The 20,800-nt window shown below is 48.6% G+C and overlaps 1 protein-coding gene across 8 annotated transcripts in view; it reads left to right on the top strand.

Annotated features, from left to right (window-relative positions):
- The window catches only part of Khdrbs3 (KH RNA binding domain containing, signal transduction associated 3), a 180,920-nt gene extending 161,504 nt beyond the window's left edge, over nt 1–19,416 (top strand). For 6 of the 8 annotated variants that reach the window (XM_078016664.1, XM_005316132.4, XM_078016663.1 and 3 more), the window contains 2 exons: nt 1,669–1,727; nt 3,512–4,121. In XM_078016664.1, the coding sequence (XP_077872790.1) occupies nt 1,669–1,727; nt 3,512–3,603 (151 nt within the window). In that variant the 3' untranslated portion in view covers nt 3,604–4,121. Of the gene's footprint in view, nt 1–1,668; nt 1,728–3,511; nt 4,122–5,041; nt 5,100–6,926 lie in introns of those variants that run through there. The other 2 variants (XR_002483555.3, XR_013423765.1) reach the window with 2 other exon arrangements.
- Nucleotides 19,417–20,800: the final 1,384 nt, after the last annotated feature.

Below are 20,800 nucleotides of genomic sequence, written 5' to 3'. Positions count from 1 at the left end.
TCAGGACTAGGCACTCTGTCAACTTACTAGCTCTGTTTGATAGAACTACTCAGACACACAGATACTTCAGCCTGTTTGCAGCCTCTGCTTTCTGTGCGTACTATTGCTTCTGCCTAGCCGGCCCTTGCGGCACTGCCTCTGTCCCTTCCTTCGCCTTGGCCTCTCTTCACCTAAACCCTCCTGGCCTTTGAGAACTTGCCCCAGCACTGCTTTCTCTAAGCCGCTGCCCGGGGCACATTGGAGCCGAGGAAGAGCCCCTTCTCTGTGCACCATTCCTCCACACATGCCTGGAAGGGCCTGTGGCAGGCTTGGGGGCTGAGAAAGAGGGAAAGCCTGCTGTCATGGGCGCCGGCCAGCCCTGACCGGGAGGCTTCTCTGCAGGTAGCAGTAGGCCGAAGTCCAAGCAGGAGACAGCCTGGAGACAGGAGGAGAGTCCTGCTGACAGAAGACCATTATGTGGGAGGGCTGATCCCCACTCGCTTGTAGGAGTCCCATACCGTACATGGTGGTTGGAATTGGAAATCAGTCATTTACCAGAGAAAGGAAGCATGAGGCAGCAGCAGGTTAGGTTCAACCCAGGGTCAGGGTGTTTGTCATCAAGTAGACTTGGTGTCCTGTTCTCAGTGAGATCCTGGGCTGGCTGCCCAGCCTTCCAGTGGAGGAATATCCTAGCTGTGAGATGGATGGAGGTCGTCTGGGGCTGGGAGGCTCCCACGCTGCCCAGGAGGTCGGCATGGAGTGCATCTTCCTAACCCAGCTGTCCCAGGTGTGAAACAACCAGGTTACTTTCCATGTTGAATACTCCTTATTTGTTATTTTGAAGCTGAAATGGTAGAAATGATTGTTTTCCTACAAAACTGAGTAGAAAAAAGTGAAGCCTGGGGATGTGATTGGAAGCTCTTCCTCAGATACCCAGATGCTTGTGGTACTTCAGCTTCGTGTATGTGTTTTTGCATATACAGAATGGCAGTGGTAACAGGCGCTCTCCCTCTTGCTAGCTCAGGGACATCATACATCAGAACGTAGATTTTCCTGTACTTGGAACAGATCCTCAGCCTGTGTGACGGCAGATTCATGACCATGTTGCTGTCCTACTGCACATAGTCATTGACACCAGGCACCTCTTGTCCACCATTCTGGTGATAATATAATAGCACTGATGAAATAAAACATTTAATCTTGGTCCTTGTTTGTAATATCTTACAAAGGGAAGTGCCCACAATTCCCACAGCACCAAGTTGTAGAGTAGGAACCTAAGGGTCAAAGAAAAACTGGAGCTTTCATCTGTTGGACATAAGAGGTGCTGGCTGCCTGCCCCACCCCCACAGCTCCTAGCACAGGGGACCAGAGCTGTCCACACAACCCAGGCAGCCTATTTGCTGCAGACCCCAACACTTCCAGGGCAAGTACCACCTCTGGTTTCGCATACACTCTGCGTTGATTGACCAGATATTATAGTTAAAATGCCAAACACTTTTATTGGATATTAAACTTTGGGAATTAAGAGAGGGACCTTTGATAATCCTAAGCTCTGTCCTCTGTCATCTCAGGGGGAATTTCTTTTACTTTTCAGCCCTGGTCGTTATTAGTTTTTAGGGTACTTCATTGGACATGACTTAAAGCTGCCAAACCATTTTGTGCTAACTGTGTTTTCTTTTGTTTGTGCAGTGGTGCTGATTACTATGATTATGGACACGGACTCAGTGAGGAGACTTATGATTCCTACGGTGAGTAAGGGCCAGAGTAGCAGTATAGAGATAGGGCAGGTAGCTATCAAAGACCCTGGAGATCGTAACTCGGGCATAAATCCGTACTTGTCTTGACTATGGAACGACGGCCTCCTCATAGTTCCTCTGTGCATATCTATTTTCAGAGGCTCCTTTAGCATTTAAATGTAATATTTAAAGAGAACTAAAGACTTACAGAAAGTTGCATGAATTCAGATTCTGAGCTTAGATGTCTGAAGAGTCGATAGCCACGTGCTGATCCGGTTTAATAGAGTAGTGAACTGAACTGTGGACATTTGGTGTTGTGGGTCTTTTGGAAGTGTCTTTTGCTTCTTGAAATGAAGCCGCTGAGGCTGCATCTCTAAAGTAACTCTCCCACCCCCATCTGTATGTTTTCTTTCATTCCTAGTTCAAGGCCTCAAAAAATCCCACTGGGAGTTGTTCCTAAAGGTTACAAAAGCACTGGTCCAGGAAGGAGAGATGAGAGTTATCAAGCTTGTAGGGAAACTACTCAAGTCCTTCTAATTCAGTGGGAGCTAGTAGAGCTGCTGGGGAATTCTTGTCCTAAGACTCAGTATGCAGAAAGATGACAGGTTTAATTAAAAGAATTGGTGGCAGCAACAAAATGATAGTAAGAAGCGCCTTTGCAGCAGGGCAAAGAGATCAGAGAAGCCGGGCTTTCTCGGCTGCAGGGCTCTGAGAAGCTGTACCGGTGCAGGTGAGTCAAAATCCTGGCTAATGGATGTTATGACATTTCTCTGAACGTAGCTGAAAAGCCATTTGCAGTGTTCCTTTTGAAGTAGGTTTTGTTGTGTCACCTGCCCAGAGCTGTGATCACCGCATCTGGGCCTCTTTTTTTTTTTCTTTTTCTTTCTTTTCCTTTTTTTCCTTCTTATTTGTAACAAACACTTAAGAGAAATACATTAGCTTGCTGACTGCTGTCTACCTAAATTGATGCGAGTTAGCTTGCGGGAATGACGTTGATTGCATGTTCCTATCAAAAGAAGAGGTCATTTTAAGCATTTTTCTTTCACAGCTTTTTAAATTGGTCTCTGTGGACACATGGCTTTTAAATTGCTGTGTGTTGCAGCAGGAAGTTAACTGTTTGATGCCAAAGGCCTGCAGATAATTTGCTGAGAATCCCGAGGAGGAACAGGTGTTTATTTCCAAGAGAAAAGATCATAGAATGTGTTTGGTTATCCACGAGTGAGTGGGGTTTTGTGGGTGTCGGGCCTGTTCTGGGCCCAGGGGTCCTCTGGAGGCCCACCTCCTACCAGGGCAGCTTTCCTTCAGTCTTTCTATAAAAGGGCCAAAGAGGAGCGAGACTCCCTTTCTCTCCCTCAATCTTCCTGCTCCCATTTCATTCTCCAGTTTTTCTCCTCTGTTTTCACACATTATCTGTGAGCTCTCTCTTCATTTTCACTGTTAGAAGGAGCTCCAGTGATCCTCACCCCTCTGTTTCCCGCTCATAGATGTCCCCGTGTTCGGCCAAGGGCAGTTGAGTCTTGCGTGGTTTGTGAGCTGTGGTTGTGGTTGCCGAGGCGGTTGGCAGATCAGGTGCAAGCCCTTTTCCCCCCCAGGTGCTGGCTTTCCAGTGAGATGGTTGTTTTCCAGTGTGTGTGGTTTTCCTAAGGCGAGACCCTGGCGCTGCTTCTATGGGTGCCTCAGAAGTGTGTCTCTTGATTGTGACATCTGCCACTGGTTTAGGGTGAAGTCACATTCTGACAGATGAGGCCACTAGGTCCATGGCAGTGACTAATTGTGACTCATCTTCCCGATTACAGGGCAAGAGGAGTGGACTAACTCAAGACACAAGGCACCTTCATCGAGGACAGCGAAGGGCATCTACAGAGACCAGCCATATGGCAGATACTGATTGTACTGTCTGATGTTGTGAAATAGCCAATCTCCACCCGTCCTGTATACTGTTCAAAGTAATTTTTTTCTATGAACAATCCCTTTTTAAATAAATCAAATGCTTAAAATATGAATGGATGGAACTTAAAACTACTTTGTTGAAACATCAACTTGGGCAGGAAAAAAAGACATGTAAAATTTTGTTATTTCCAGTCTGTATATGAAAAAATAGGTCATCAAAAGGAAAAAAAAATAACTTTGATTAACTAGTGTTAAAACAAATAGGTTTACTAAATATGTTAATCCATTCTTTTAACATAAGCCTCACCTTTCATTTTAAAGGTTTCCATAGAATTTAGTTATTTTATCTTTTAGCCATATGCTAGTTTTTTTTTTCTCTTGCCAACATGCGTAAAAAGGGAAGCCAATTATAAGTGCAAATAATGTGGTATTCTTTTGTAACTCAAGTCTTGAAATGTTCTGTAGTGTTAAGCAAAGTCTCCTCTTGCTTGATACTAAATAAACTTTTGAAAGAAATTTCGTGTGTGTGAGCTAACAATTTCATGTTTTTCTTATTTAAAAAGGCCTTCATAAATAGTTGTAAACAGGGAAAGAATTCCTTTAACAATGCTTGTCATAAAAGGGTCACACTAAATATTGTACAACTTACTTTAAAAATGGTATAAAATTAAATGTACCATTATATGCTCACCGTAGATCTAAATGCTGTTTAAAGAGTCCAAATGGTATCAAGCTGCTTGAGTGGCACGTTAAAACTACGCAAAACCAAATCTTGTTTAAAAACTGGTTTTAAAATAACTACTGGATTTTCTGGAAAAGATGTGATCAGTTTTCATCTTGTTGAGCGTTTTTTCACTAGTGCAACTTTGGATTTTTTATGAAACTTTTGGTTCCTTAATGAACACCTCGCTCCATGCTGGAAGCAATAAGCACAAAGCTTTTAAAGACATTCTGACTGGACTAATTGAGGTCCACTCGCCAAGGCTGAGGATGTGTAACCCTTAAACGGTCTTCATTTTCAAAGGTAAATAAATCAAATAAGATTTTAATCTCACTTAATTTATCTTAATATAACTAATAAAACCAGAGAGAATACAACTTAGCAAGTTTCAGTATCCATTTTAGAAAGGCTTTAAGATCACCTAAATTCTCATTTTAAAAAGTTTAATTTGTTTTAGTAATCTAAAAAGCCTTAGTTTAGTCAGTTTAATTGGGGCCAATTATTCCCTATTAAATAAATGTAAAACCTCATAACTAGTTATTGTAATACATTATTTGATTAGTAGTCGAGGGCATTCTTAAAACTGACAGATTTATAAAGTTATTCTTTAAATCATTTGGCTTAAGTTTTTGTTTGTAGATTATATAAAATGTTAATTTTTATTTTCAAGAGGTTTTCTTTTTATTTTGAGTAAAAAGATCTTTTCTTTTGTTAGGAAATATCAGCTGCCTTGGAATATCAGAGGAACCGGTCATGGCCTGGAGCAAACCGAGGTAAGAGTCCTTTGCAGCGTGATCCCGAGCTGCAGGGAAGGGCGGTCTTCCCCATGCTGGTTCCCACTCCCACACCAGGGACCTAGCAGACTGACTCTGCAGGCCAGAAAAGAAGCTGCCCGCATCTAAACCAGTCAGGCCCAGGAAGCTGTGTTATAGGCTAAGGAGATTGGAGGCTCAGGCCCTCACAGTATTTAGATATTCAGATCAGTTTCTTCAGTAAACATAGCAGACTGGCCAATAACATGAAAAGGTTTTCCATATTATTAAGTTGTACAGAAGCTATTTTTCTAACCTAGTGTATAATATGATCCCAATTTTATTTTTGTACATATATACGCACATGCAAAAAAATCAGATCTGCAGGAAGTTTTGGTCAATAATTATCCTAGTCTCATGAAAGTATGATTTTTTTATGCTTCTGAATTTTGCAAAAAAAATGTATCACTTTCATAGAATGAGTGTTATAAAAGGTGCTTCATAAAATTATTTCAAAATTCTTTATCAGAATCCAGATATAGTAAAGGAATGGTTGATAAAGGAAAGGGATTATTAATTTGGTTTTGTCAGATATTCTTGCTTGGTTCTGAACCATCAAAAACACTGTGCAGCCCCTGATCTTGTTGACAGTTTTGCTTTCTAAGTGTTGCTTTTTGAGCTCTGTGATTCCTGCGTGACTCTAGGCAAATCTTGCTAGATTCTGCATCAGCGCAGTAGGAAGGGTGCTTGCATCTCCCATCATCCTTATAAGTCTAAGTGAGGTGATAATGTGAGAGCTGTGTGACTTGAAATGATGCAGCTCAAGTTCACTTGCCAGATGGGATTCACATGTTTGATATAAATGAGAAATATATCTGCCAAATTTAACTGAAACAATTAGATCGACTTTCAAATGAAAGTAATCCTCTTCATCATTCTCTTAGACCACAAGAAGTCAGTCATTGTCCTTGTTGGGTTTGGACTTCTCTCCTTGCACAGAAAGGGAACGCAGCCTGTGCCACATCTCCTGAGCACGGGATAGGTAGTTTTTATTGTTCTTCATGTTGCTTTAGGAATCGACTTTTATCAAATAATAAATGGAGGCATCTTTTGGGGTGTTTTGTACAGTGAAAATACATCTTAGAGATCTGTGGGTCAGAAATATAATCCTGACTGCAATCAAAATAGCATCAGTGCCCTGTTCTTACCTCTGGAGGCTCCAGCCGGTGCTAGCTTCTGGAGGCCACCTTCAGTCCTTGGCTCATGAGCCCTTCCTCCACCCATTGAGCCAGCCAGGACTGATCTGATCCTCTCTTATTGCCAACTCTGTTGTTCCATAAATGTCGGTTTCGTAAATCAGGAATTAGAGATAGGCAGAGGGCCAGTGCCCAGATGGTCTTCAGAGCTAATTCGGGGAGTTATCATACATCTCTGTGCTTATTCTCGGTTTTTAGAAGACTTCCCAGCTTCCTCAGCCTGTCATCAGCCCAGGAAGGTCCCAAGCACTGTGGAGTAGGAGCCCTCCCTCCTGCTCTCCTGTGACAGTCTGCTCTGATTTAGGAAAGACTTTGCCTTGCCTGATTTCTGCCACAGGAAGACCCTCTGTGGGAGCCAGTCCTCTCGGGTCCCTAGGGGAACATAGCAATCCTCCCAAGTCTCCTTCTCCTTGCCATTGCTTCCCACCCCAAATCCATTTTTATCATATGACAGCAATTATTAAATTAGATATGAATTCAATACCAGATGCAAAGGAGGCATTGGGAATACATGGATATACAAGAAATGGGACCCTCTATTCATGACCTCCTGGAGGTGATGGACTAACAAACCCTATTCCTTTGCTCATAGAAACTACCCTGACCTGAAGGGATCCTCAGCCTGGTGCCCTCTCTTCCCAGGTGTAAGCTTCAAAGGTGAAATCTCTCTTACAGCCCTCATACCTGGTGACTAGGGGAGCTGAGATTTGTCTGCCTTGACCCAGAGTCCCCCAACTCCACTGTGGGGTCAAAGCTTCTTAAGAGAAGGTGTTTTCATTCCAGATAGCTGGCATCCCTGGGAGTCCCTCACACGTTGCATCAGCTGACATCGTGACTGACAACCGCCCCTCTCTGCCCCTGCCCTGCAGCTGCCCAGGTCCCTTCACGGAGAGCCTTGGTTTAACTTAGGTTTGGTTTGTGCCCAAGGAGTTCTGAGTCAGAGCAGGGTGTCGGCACTCATTGAGGACATTTGCTGAGTCTCTGCCCTGCTGCAGGTAGGAGGAGTGCAGTTAGTGAGTCCTGGTTCCTGTCCTTGAAGGTGCCACAGTCTGCCATGAAACATGTCGGAGAGCTGTGACGGGTACATATTTGGTGCTCTGTAGGTGCATGGAAAAGGGAAGCATACCCCAGGCAGGGCGGTTAGAGGTCCGGAAGGTGCCAAGCAGAGTATTAGAATCCATGGAGAGAAGATGCCCACATGGAGCATTCACATTCCAGCTGCCAGTCATTAGCGTTGTAGCCTGGGTGACTCCACCTCCCTGAACTGCAATTTTCCCAGCCATAGAATGGGCACAGTGGTGGCACCTACTTCAGCATTGCTGTGAAAATCAGAAGCATGCCTGACAGCACAAATAAAGGTGTTCGCTTTAATTTGTTGCTCTCCATAAATATTTTTGGAATTAAAACATGGTCATCTAGGGAACTTCAGTTATACTAGATAGAGACAGTAAGATGGTGGAACTGGGTCGACAAGGGACACATAGTGAAGGGTCTCACAGGTCCTGCTAAGAAGCTTAAATAACATGCGGCCGTGGCCTTGTGTAATGTTCACTGTGCCTTGAAGCTTGCCCTGCTCTATTCCTGCAGGCAGAGGCAGTGCCCCCTTAGACTGAGTGCAAACCATCAGTTACTTTGGTTAGTGGACCTACAGCCCACCTGTCAGTGAGGGACTTGAGAGACACAGGCAGGGGCCCTAACTCTTCCACCCTCCCGGGGAGAAGACGTGGTCACGTGACCAGTGCGATTCCTGATGGCAGCATGCAGTTGACTGACGCAGCCTGTGGCCATTGTTACAGTTCAGAAGTCTCGCTCCCTCATTTCACCTCAAAGTTAGATGTGCTGGTCACTGTATGGAGACAGGTCCCATATAGAACTGATGATTTAAAGAAAAATCATAGAATTAAAAGTTAACCACACTCTAAGCCATTTTATAGAATATATGTGATGAATATAAATAATAAAATGTTACTTTCTTTCTAGGCAAATACTATATACTGTTTATATAGCTGATCAGTGTTTGGGGAATAAAAAGGAATAAATCTATCATTTTACGTAAATTAACATGTCTCCTTCTTCACTGTTTCTATCTTTGACTGGAAAAGGCTGTGGTCATTTTCCAGTCTGAATTTCACCCTCCCTCATCTAATGCCAACCCCTATCCAGTTGAGGTTGATTCTGAACCAGCTCCTGTGTCGAGAACCTCAGCTGTCCGTTTTGGTGATTGGCATGCACTTTATTGGGTCTTCCTGTGATGAGCCTCAGTGGTGTTCCGGACGTGGCTCACAGACCTGGGCTCTGGGTGGAGGCCCTGTGTGCGCTTGCTGCCTGCCTCTCAGGACTCCTCCCTGTGACCCAGGCCTGCCCCAATGAAGGCTCGGCACAGCACTCCGTGCCCGGCATCCTGGGCCTTGCCTGTCCTCTCTGGGTCTGGCTAGTCATTTGGCCCATCCACACTTGCAATTGAAACTTGAAACATCCCTCACCCAGAAGCCCTTCCCTGGCCCCTTGTCTCCACATGGAGTCCCAAATCAAGGACCCTTAGAGAGCTGTATGACTTCAACCCCAAGGGTTCTGTCACCGGCTCCATTCCCTCTCCTCCCCTCATCAGAACTTTTATATAATATAATATAATATAAACATACCTTGTCATGTGACTGTAAGTAGAGAGTGAAACAGCAATCAAAGTGGTGAAGAAGGTCACTCTGTGAGGTGACACAGTGTCCTGTGGTGCAAAGAAATGGACTGGGACGTCTTTGGCCTTACTGTGTCACAGGTTATTAAGTTCTATTATGCATGTGACATTTGACCACTACTGGCAGGATCTGTGTGTCTGCTACCTACTAGTTCTGGTGTCTGACACTCAAAACAGGGAGATGGAGAGATGAGCCTTGTGAGGTACACAGGGCAGCATTGTGCTGGACTAGACCTCCGCTCTACTTGATTATCTTATTCCTACAGGAAGCAACCACATCTCGTTTAATTTGACCTTCAAATCGTTGTATCACACACACACACACACACACACACACAGTGCTGACCAAGTGCTCCTGGAGGAGGGAAGGAGTGAAAAAGTGGACCTGAAATTCCTAAAACACTAATAGTGGGTACTTCTTGGGATTAGTTTCCTTTCTTAGTGGAAATGACATATTTACTTCTGTAACCATTGACTTTCTCAATAGAAAAAGGAGAAAACCAAAATATGCCCTTTTTTTAAGGTAATACATGTGTTTGAAATTCAAAACCTCCAGAAGAGGTTTTAAACCAAGAAAAATTGCTTTTAATCCCCGCTCACCTCCAGACACCCACAGCTGGCTGTTCATGTCTTTTTTTTTTTTTCCTTCCTTTTCAGAAATGGTCTATGGGTAGGCAAAGCATGTATGTCTGTTACAGTGCTCCGTACTTATGGCCATCAGAAAATTCCTCTGCTCAAAACTGGGTCCACTGCATCTGGCATGGGGCGGGCCCAGTGCCTGTGTGACTGAGCAGGAGAGGCAGGGTGTGAGGTGCAGCACAGGCCCTGTTCTGTGTGTCTCACAGGAAGAGCTCAAGCCCCCACTCTTCCTGGCCCACGCCTCTCCTGGGCCTGTTCACCAGGGGTGAGCACACAGGGGTCAGCAGGGGTGTTGGAAAGGCTGGCCTCTGTAGTGGCCGGCTTCCTGCTGAGCTCTGGATGCACCAGGTGAAGGAGACGGAGGAGACCCCCACTGGCACTGCCCTCCACAGTATCTTTGTCACCTTTTCTTCATTTCTGCTTATCTAAATCCTGCTAGTTCTCAAAGGTCTGCCCTCTCTCCTCAGTCAAAATAGCCTCCTATCTCTGCCTGCATTTACTGACTGATAGCACTCAATTGGGTACTGCCTGATTTTGAGCTGCTAGCTGTGAGTTGTCCTTCCTCCCTCAGTAAGGTCACAGAGGAGTCGGTTACATTTTATAAACCTTAAAGAACAGAGCCACAAGCCATTCAAGAAATATCCATTGATTAATTAAGGATCAATAGATTTACTATACTAGGGGTTTGACTTTTTAAGATTTTAGTCTTTAAAGTATCAGTTCACATCTGATTCTTCTAGCAGTACTGCTGCTTTCTGCATGTGGACCCAAGATGTTCATGGTATCTTTACAGAAATAGAAGGCTAGATGCAGAAGAGATGGTGCAGGGGAAGGGGATGGGCCTGGTCGGAGGAAGGGCAAGATGAAACCGGAATGGTGTTGTGGAAGTTACCATCTTTCCAGCAGCCAGGGAAGAGAAAAACACTAGACATGACAGACGGGCTGTGGAGCTATGGGGTGGTGACCAGGACATGGAATGGCAGTGCTTGGCACCTGGAAACAGTTGCTGGACTACAAGTTCAGGAGATTGAGGGAGGGATGTGCATCTGGAGAGACAGGAAGGGGCTGGTTCTGGGAGCCGTGAACCCTGCGACAGGTGGCTGCAGGCCGAGCTTTCTGTGAGCCCCCAGTGTCGTGTCTGGGAACAGGCTGGAAGCAAGCCTAGCAGGGACACTTCTCCATGTGGGGGGATTGATCTTCTGATTGCCACCTGGTTTGCAAAATAATGGAATTTTGCTTTGTATGGTACATAAAAATAAGTCTTCCAGTGTCAGTTAATGAAAGATTTTTATACATGTCTGAAAGTTTAGCCTCTTAACAGATAACAGTGACAGGAGGGCAAGGTGGACTCGGGAGAATTTATTTCATACTTTAATATCTGAGTTTCCATGTGACAGGCATTGCTGTCCCAAGTCAGGCCCCATGCGTCACATGGAGAGTGGTGTGCTCATCACCGTGCTGTGGGTCACCCACTGGTACTCACTGTGAACACGTGTTCTGGGTCCTTAATTCCAATGTTTTGCACTGTTTCCTAAATTTAGCAGAAATAATGTTAAATTTCTCCTTACCTAATTGCTCTGCCCAAATTCTGCAGTTTCTAGACAGCACATAATTATTAGTAGTTTTTTGATGTATACAAATACATTTTGTTTTCTCTCTTTCAGGAGCTTTCCTTCTATTTCTGGACTGTTTAAGAATAGTCAACTCACCACCGTGCCTACTCAGTAAATGAATCCACTTGGAAACTTGAAAATCGTCCTGATTTATTATGATTTTTGCACAAATATGTGTCCTATTAGATGTTTTTAATGAAATAGTAAGCTTTTTAATTTGTAAGGGGTGTTTTTTTAAAAAAAAAAGGAAAGGAAATCCTATCTTGTGGTCTCCTCAGAACCAAAAGAAAAGAATGATTTGTATAGTAGTTAATAAAGGCTGCCCTTGGAAGTCTCTCCTGCTTTCATGTAAACGCAGAAAGCCGTCTTGTCCTTCCAACACAGTGCAGCCTCGCGCTTGCTCGGGAGAGCTGTGAATAGCCGCCACCCACTGCCCGAGGCGGGAGGCCACACAGACTCCAGACTTGAAAACCATTTGTCCATCTCAGTTATGAGCCAATAAATATGAAAGCATTTGGCAAAAATCTCCTGTCACGTGAAAGGTTCATTACAGAGGTTGCTGTGGGAAGCAGAGTGGCAGGGACAGAGAGGAGCCTGGTTTCCAAGCCTCAGTGGTTTGTTAGGGACACACAGGTTGCATTCCCTGTGGATGGAGTCACTCTGTACGTGCTTTGGGCATTCACTGGTGGGTTGTGATTTTAATTCACTGCACCCCAGAGAATCAGCTTGAGTTCTCTTGCTGGAGGCTCACTCAGCATGCTGCCTGATCTTGGAATTTTGAGAACAGACTTGCGCATTGGTACATTGTCACTTTTCTTGCCTCAAAGACCTGCCTCCTCAAAGCTTTCCCTTTTACAGTGAACCACGATGCTACCGTTGGTTAACCACAGGGCCACTTGGAATGGTCTTTCTCTTATTGTCTCATGATGCATCCAGAAAGCAGCTCACTGCCCCTGCAGTCTGCACCCTGAGATTTGCTGGAGGTGCAGTTCTTCTCGTGGGAAGGCTGCCTGTTGGAAGGGACACTGTCGCTGCCTGCAGTGAGCAGACGGAGAGGGCTGGCTCAGGAGGGCTGTGAGAGCACACAGTGCGCCTTTTGCTTGGATTAACTTTTAATGAAAAGGAACTTTAGGGGTGGACTGTTGTGAATGACACCTTTTCACCTGCCCAGTCACTGAAATGGTATCAGCCTATGAGAAAGCCCCTGGACTTGAAGGGCCAGTGCACCAACTGTCTGTCCCCTCCATCTCACTCTTCATACCTGGATTTGGCCCCTTATTTTACTGCCCACATGACTTCATTCATGAAACACACATTTTTCAAGAACCTCTCTTCTGTTGGGGGCTGTCTTGCATAGGAGAGGGAAACTGAGCACCCAGAGGGAGTCCCTCCTGGGGACACGTACATGCCTGTGGTAGGAAAGGTCATAGCCTCGAAGGCATGGAGAGCATCAGGACAAACCTAACGGAGGTGGTGTAAGGTGACATTTTTAGCAGGAACCTTAAAGAGTGGAGAAGTGAGCTGAGTCCAGACCCTGGCAAGTGCTGAGGTCCTAAGGTAGCAGCGTGCTCAGGAGCTTGAGAAACAGCAAAGCAGCCGGTGCAGGAGGGGTGGACGAGCAGGGACCGAGAAGAGTAAAAGGGAGTGGGCATGCTGGCTGCAGCCCAGTGCTCTGGGGGTTCTGTGAGCTTTTGTGGCTGCTGCTGAGGGATGGAGGAGCTAGACTGAAGAGCAACATGACCCAGGATCACTGGCAGTGGCATGAGAAGAGGCTGAAGTGGAGCAAGGGGGAGAGACCTGTTAAGAGGCCCAGAGGGGTAGGAATCCAGGGTGATGCAGAGGTTTTATTCCAGAGCCACTTAAAATATAGACTTGCCTCTTCCTGAGCAGAAAAGATGATGGGGAGCCGGTGATACGTCAAGTGGGAGATACACATCTGGAGGGTTATTTCTCAGTGGGAGATAGAAGTCCGAGAGCCATTAGAATGTTGATGTCCTTTGAAGTTATACTGTGAGTGTAGAGATCAGAGAACACACCCCTGGGATGTTACAGCACTCCCAAGCCAGAGAGATGAAGGGGAAGCGAAACAGGACACCAAGTAGGAGCTGCCACAGGGGGAGGACAAGACCAAGGGGAGTGCCCTGGGAGGAGGCTCCTGAGAGAAGGGTGTCTAGGGGGAAGACGTAATCCTCTGCCGTAGGTGGGTCGAGTGAGCAAGGACTGAGATGGCTGGTGGCCTTGACTGACCTCTAGAGTGAAGGATTGGAGCAGAGTGGAGAAGGGGTTGAGAAGAGCTGTTCAGCAAGCTCTCCCAAGGTCCTGCTCTGCAAAGTTTTAGAGGGGGCTGCAGAACTGAGTGTGGGGCCCACACAGCAAGGGGAGGTGCAAGAGGTGGGTGCATGGGACAGAGGCCAGCAGATGGGCATGTTCTGTACCAGCAGGTCTCCTTGCCCTTAAGGGAAACCTGTTTTAGCTAGTCTCCTTAGGCACTGCTTCAGCAAGGGAAAGGAGGTGTGGCCTGTTGCTATTTGGGGTGTGGATTAGGGGGAAGCTGGTTCTGGTTCCACCCTGGGCTCTTTTGACACTGTCGCTGGTGAGGAGGTCCCTCGATACTGCTGAGCAGGGCCGCTCTGGCTTCAGGAGCCTCTGCTGATACTGCCCTGACTCCACAGGCACAGTGAAGGCCTAGTAGCCTGCGTATAGCTGAGCAGTGGTAGATCAAAATCCTGTCTCCACTCAGCCTCCCTGAGCCAGCCCCAGAGGGGAGCAGTGGAGCACCTGCATCCCAGCTCCCCACTAGCTTCACTGCCACCACAGTGGGTGTCATTGCCACCAAGTGGATATAAAAGTCCTGCCTCTCCACTTAGCCAGAACATTCCTTAGGGCCCAGGAGCTCTGCATAGCTCTTCACATAGACTGAATCTTCCTAGGTACCTCTTACATGCATCCTTTTAGCCAGTCAGGACAAGCCACACACGGAATGAAGATACACTCACAACTTGCTCGGTTACATGGAGGGGGCCAAGGCTCTCCAGCCCTACAGGGATGCACCCAAAGCTGGAGGAATCAGCCTCTGTGTATCTGTGACCCACCCAAAGCCCCATAACTATCTTGGAACACTCCAAATTTCCAGGGAATTCATGCCATCCCTTATGACACCCCCAGAAGCTCTGACCCACACCCAGCCCATGAGGACATCCGTGCGTTGGAGTCACACACTTACCTGTGCCTGCCTCAGGCCCACACCGTCATACACACTGCTGATCACTGGTTTTCTTGTTTTTCTCCTCTGTCCCACCACTGACCTTCACAGTCTGTGTGCGTCCTCTGGTTCTAAGATAACAGAATCATCATCAACTGGTAACTTATTTATCATTGTTCACCTTCCAGGAGACTGAAGTCCAGAATAAGAGAACTGAGGTTTGGTGTCTGGGGGCTCTGTGCTTCCTAAACAGCCCTTCTGTGTCCTCACATGGTGAAGGGGAACCTCCTCTAGCATCTCATTATAACAGGAACCCCACTACCAAGGGGGTCCTCCTCTTGCTGCTGTCTCCCTGAGTACTGGGCTCCAGGAAATGAGTTTTGAAGGGATATCGACATCCGGGCCACAGCAGCCTTCAAGACAAACTGCCTTAGGCAACTGCATCCCCAGCTCTCAGCTCAGGGCCTCCACCCTGGCAAGTGCTCTTTGAATAGCTGCAGGAACACACAGTCCACCACCTGCAGCTGAAGGTGGGTGAGGAGTTGTTCAGCCAGAAGAAAACTATGGAAAGAGCCTCTGAGTCGCGTCGCAGCCCGGCTTCCTGGCTTAGTTGATTTCGGTCGGTCCAAGAGCACCAGGGTTCCTCCTTGACATCCTCTCTCCTTCTTATTAACAGTTTTCAGTCTCCACAGGCTGAAAATAACCACTCCAGTATTTGGATTTAAAGGATCTGAGAGACTCAAATAGTTTTTAAAATAGTAGCTGAAGACTTTTTTCAGTGTCTATTTAACTATATCAGACTCTACAGCCACGTTCAAGGTGACGCCTTTGTGAAGTTGTGGAATTATTGTTGCTACCACACCAAGAGGTCTTCTCCTTACTGCAACCTAAGGATTCTGGCCTCAGCGTGACCAGTCTTCTGCAGAGTGGCCAGGCTGCTCTGAGTACGCAGGGGCTCTGGCAGAGCGGTGCTTTGCAGGCCCCGCAGCTCCTAACCTGTGCTCTTGCTCCATGTGAATTGCAGTGCAAGTGTTCTGGCAGCCCGCACTGGGGCTTCTGAGCGCTTCCCTGAAGGCCCACCTGTCCCCGCCCACCTGCCCACAGACAGCACCTAAACAAATGTGTATTGTCAGTGCCCCTGCAGCCCCCGGCCACTCACTCTCACTGTCCTCCCTGGCCCCCAAATGCTCATCCTCAAAATGTGCTCCTCACTTTAGCTCCTGGAGGTCACAGAGACAGTGTTTCCCAGGGCAGCTCTGGCGTCACTGGTCCCACGAAGGCTCGTGCCTGGTGTGTGAGCCACCAATGCCATGTGACTGTGATGGCAGACCTCCACAGTTAAGAGAATGAAGGTTTGTTACGGCGTCCACTTCCTTAAGGACTGGGCCTGGTCAGTCTCGGGCGGAGTCGGGCTGTCAGTGGGGCTGCCGTCACTGGCTGGCCCAGGGCGGGGTGCATCGACACAGCTCACCCCCATGGCAGCTGCCACAGCTCTCCACACCTTGCCTCGAGGGCTTCTCCAAATCCAACCCACCTGACTGTCCTCACAGCAGGACAGTGGCCTCCCTAGAGCCACTGGTGTAAGAGCGAGTCCGCGAGTGGGGGACACAAGGCAGAAGGCACAGACTTTCACATCCTGGCTGCGGAAGTGCCTTCCCTCACTTCTGCCAGGAGCAGGAGAAGCACAGCCCTGGGGGCTCTTCCTGGAGGGCAGGTGGGTCCTCCATGCCTCTGTGCCTTAGAGCCCTCACCTGCAAATGTGGGGGGCGGAGCCACATCCTAGGGACGTTGCAATGTCCCGGATCACACGCCAGGCCTTCGGATGGGGCCCGATGTGGCGACCTCAGTGCTCTTGCTCTGCCACCCTCGAGGCACCTCTTCTCCCACCCATCTTCAGTGCAGCCACTCCACCCCTGCGCAGTCCCCCGCTCCACTGACCCTGGGTCTTCCCATCATGTCCTCCTCCCCCTCGTGTTTCAGGGGGAGGTCAGACCTTTCTGCGGGTGGCTGCGGCAGAAGCAGCCTTGCTGAGGCTCCTCGGTTCCCAGCCCCTCTCAACCAGGCTGCACTTTCCTTCACCCTGCGATGGAGTGAACTCCCTGAGGAGAGATCCTTCACCACTCGCACCCCCTTGCTGCTGTCTAGTTGCCTCCAGGGTTCTGTTCGAGCCCCCTAGTCAGCCCTGCAGGCCCTTCCCTCTGGATCATCTCCCTCTTCTGCTGCTGCTCCCCTGGGCACCTGCATTCCAGTCCTGCTGGACCCGCCTGTGCAAACAGCCTGCTCCTGTCACAACACATGCTCGGTCCACTTCGGTCCGAGTTCCTTGGACCCTTAGAGGTGCGCCTTCCTCCCTGCTCCCCACCATCTAGAGGGCTGTTCCTCTGCCCTGAGGTGCTTGCCTTGCTTGTCCACCCTGCCCCAGCCAAGCATGTGGAGTCGGCTGTATGCCCCATAGGAGCCTTGGCATCTGTTCGGCAGGTCCCTCCCCTGGCCCAGGTAGGGAGAGCTGGCTGCAGGGTGTGTAAGCAGAAAGGATTTGTATTGATAAGCTCCCTCCAAACCCCACTGAAGCAGGAGCATCTCCCTAGAACCACACTGGGTAGGCCTGAACTTGAAGAAGGCAAAACAGACTCAGGCGAAGCTCCCTCCCCAAAGGCCCCGGGGCTGGCTGCGGAGGTGAGGTGGAGCCGGGACCAGGAGGAGCACCGTGCACTCTTTTGGGGTGTCAACAGCCATGCAGACTAGATGCATTTTTAGAGCACAAAGAAGTACTCTTTTAATAGAAGCAGCTATTTTGATAACAGAAATGATTCCTATGTTCCCTGGATCATTCAGATCATTTTAGAACAGAAAACGTTGAAGCTTTGGGGATGGGTGATGCTTGGACTGCTCTGAATCCCTTTCAAGCTCCCACATACCCACGGCCAACACGGGGGCTGCTTAGGATGCCAGGACAAAATAGTGAGCTTGCCAGCCAAGCCCAGACATCTGCTGTTGGACATAGGAAGTGGAAGTCTGATCTGTTTGGAGGCATTATTTGTGTTTGGATTCTATGGGGATAATAGACAAATAGGAGTGGAGAAATAAAATAGGTACATACATAAGATAAAAACACGTTGGGCATCTGTATGCCACACTGCCAGGGGTTTCTCCAAAGCCACTTCTAAGAGCCATGTACATTTTAGTAGCTCCGTCTTTGTGGTCAGGGTTTTTGTAGACCCACAAACACACAGGGCTGCAAGGGGAGCTCTGCTCGCTGGCGCTGTGGTGGCTGCTGTGGAAGCCACTGTCTGTCCAGGAGGCAGGGTGGGCAGAGGGCCTCTGGCTGCCATTCTGCAGAAGAGCTGTCTCCCTCCTCACCCTACTGTGTGCATGGATCCCTTTGGCTTGCCCAGGACTCTTGTCCTTTTGGAAAAACCCCCGTATCCCCCAGAGGTGGCTTTCCGTATCCCATGCTCCTCTCCTATGGAAGTAGCCCATAGGCCCCACACACACCCCCGCCCTGTACTGCCTCCTCCACAGCAAGGTGACTTCCTGGGTTGAACGCTGTCCCCAGAACCCGCCCTCCCTCTGTGATCAGGCTGCTCAGCAGCCTTTCCCCCCTCCAGCAGATGTAGCCCAGAGTCTGCCCCATGGCCACCTGCCTTCGTTGGTATGGCTGGGGCAGCCTTGGCCACTGCACACCATGGGACTCCCAGCTTTCCCCGAGGCTCACGTTCTGCTGGGCTTTGGCTAGGAGTCCTTCTGCTCTCCATCTTTCCTCCTGCTGGCTGTGAGCCCTGACTCCCCGGGCCTGGCCCTCTTTCTGCCTTTCTTTTTCCCAGGATACCTACCTCCTCTTCTGCTGTTTGCCAGGCTCCTCTAATCAACAGGAGCCATTGGCCACCCCAAGAGCTCTTCTGCCTTAGATTCCAACACCGAGTATGTCTTGGCCCCTGGTGTTCTATCCCCTGGTTCTGCAGAGCCAGGTTGTTTTCAACTTTCATTCTGCATCAGCTAAGCAATGCGGAAGTTCCATCTCTGAGCTCATTTTTTTCATCTATAAAAGGGGCGTGCCTGGCTAATGACTCTAGAACACTGGAGAGACTCTCAGATGGCCAGTGTGGACAGACGGGATGGCACCACTGTGCTTCTCTGTTCACCAACTACTCCTGGAGCACCTGCTCTGAGCTGGGCAGACTCAGCAGGGGAGAAGCTGGAGCAGAAAAATCACACACACACACTCTTTCCCAAAACCAGAAATCAGAGAAAGAGCATTTAGATTTCCACTCTAAAAGGATGTTTCAGCCGAACAAAACCCGGGACCATCTCAAACCGAACACTGACCTGCTAATTAACTTTCCACCCCAACTTCTAAAACCAGGAAGCATCCCACAGGGTCAGGGGAGACCAGTGTCCAAGCCCAGGGTCAACTCATTTTTGTACCTGAACAGTGTGCAGACAAGGGGCTGCCCCTGACCCCCTGTTTGGACAGGAGCCACCCCTGTGTGTGCTATGGAAAGACAGTCACAGAGCACACGCCTTCAAAAGAGAGGGGGGCAGGGCAGCACGGCCAGGGGATGCTGGGGATGCAGTGCTGGCTGTGAAGGTCAGGGCAAAGCCACTTTGAACCTGGGCAGGGCGCTGCACTGGGACACTCTAGATTGTGAGGGTCCAGCATTCCCAATGGGCACCACCAGCTATTTCAAATTGGAAAACGTGCTGCAGGCCTCACCCCTTGGACCACGCAGGCTTGGTTGAAACAAGCTGTTTCCTTGCATCCTGAGTGCCTCCATCTGAACCAAGGGGTGCAGCCACATTACAGGACAGTTGTTTCCCTCAGAGCCTTTTCCTACCAATCTATTATACCGAACAATTGAGGTCAAATTGTGGCTACTTTAGAAAGAAGTTTCCTTTTTCATTAAACAGTATTAAACAAGGTGCCTATTTTTCTCCTTCCACGTGTGAAAGACTTGTTTCCTTTGGCCCACGGTGTGCTTTAGCTTATTTTCACTGATTGTCCAAAACCCCACACAAACAACTGGATTTATGTCTTCTCCTGATAAAGCAGATAATTTGCACCGGCGAGCTGCTTTCTGCATGAGCTGGTCTGCTGGTGGCATCTTGCAGGTGCCCTGCTGTTTTTTATTACCCTCCACCCAATCTACTTCACTAATTTCCTGGGAGCTTTTGGGCCACATTTGTATTTCCATTTGCTTGGGCCCAAGCAGTGAGGCCTTGCTCTAGGCTTTCTGTCTTGCAGCACGAAGGTGGAGGGACAACTCGCAAGAAGTCACACCCCAGAGTCTTTTGACTACCACAGCAGGATGGTTCTTTGAACCACTCGCAGAGCACTGCCTCCACCTGGGTCCAGGATTCACCATGAACCTGGGAATAGCTGGGCCTGCAGTGGGGCACTCCGGAACTCAGATGGTGCTCAGATGTTATTGGTGGGGAAGAGACTGGGCGGGAAACTGTGAAGAGAGAGGCAAGATGAGGCCTGGAGCCACAGTGTGGTGGCATGCATGCATTCGAGATGGCCTGTCTTCCATCTCCGAGGCATTCAGACCTGCTTCTGCTAAGAGCAGGGCCCTGCAGGTGCTAGTACGTGGGTGTCACATCTCAGTACAGGAACCATTGGGCAGCACCTCAGGACTGGCAGTACAGGACACGGCAGGAGGAGATGCTCTGGTGGATGTGACACAGAGTGCCATCATGCATTAAGCCTGCCACTGCCACCCCACTGGCTCTAACATCCTGCCTCTGTGATTTGGGGCCAGCCCCATGGCCCTCTAGCCTCAGTCTTCTCAACTGAAAAGTTGGAATATTAGCAGTGACCTAGCAGGGTGTGTGGAAGGAAGGAAAGGAACCTGGGCAGGGCAAGCGCGGGCCCTCAGGTGCGCAGGCCAGGGCAGGAGGCACTACCTGTGGTCCAGACCTGTCTCTGAAAAGTGGCCCTGGGTCCCCTCAAGCTGCAGGCAGTGGAGGCAGAAGAAGCAGGAAGGGAGGGGGGACGGCAGCCTCGCAGCCGCAGGGCAAGTGCGGACGGACATTTGCTCTGAAATGACTTTCTATCTTTAGATGGCAGCGCTCTGTTTGTGACCTGCTTTGTAAATAGACGCTTCACAGAAATAGATGGAGCCATCCTGGGGGACCAGAGGAGAGGCGGGGCAGAGGAGATAGCAAGGCCTCAGCCTCCTGCCTCTGGAGCACTTGGCCTTGAGTGTGGAGTTGGAGAAAATCAGCTAATGGAGGCGTGTTGTGGGGTGGCAGCCCCGGTCTGTCTCCTTTCCTATGGCCATTTTGAAAACGTCTCTGCACAAAAGCTATTTGCCAAGTTT

Source organism: Ictidomys tridecemlineatus, chromosome 7 (genome assembly GCF_052094955.1).
Source record: "Ictidomys tridecemlineatus isolate mIctTri1 chromosome 7, mIctTri1.hap1, whole genome shotgun sequence".
Classification (NCBI taxonomy): domain Eukaryota; kingdom Metazoa; phylum Chordata; class Mammalia; order Rodentia; family Sciuridae; genus Ictidomys; species Ictidomys tridecemlineatus.
The sequence above is the reverse complement of the archived record's forward strand: the minus strand, read 5'-3'. Positions and strand labels throughout refer to the sequence as shown.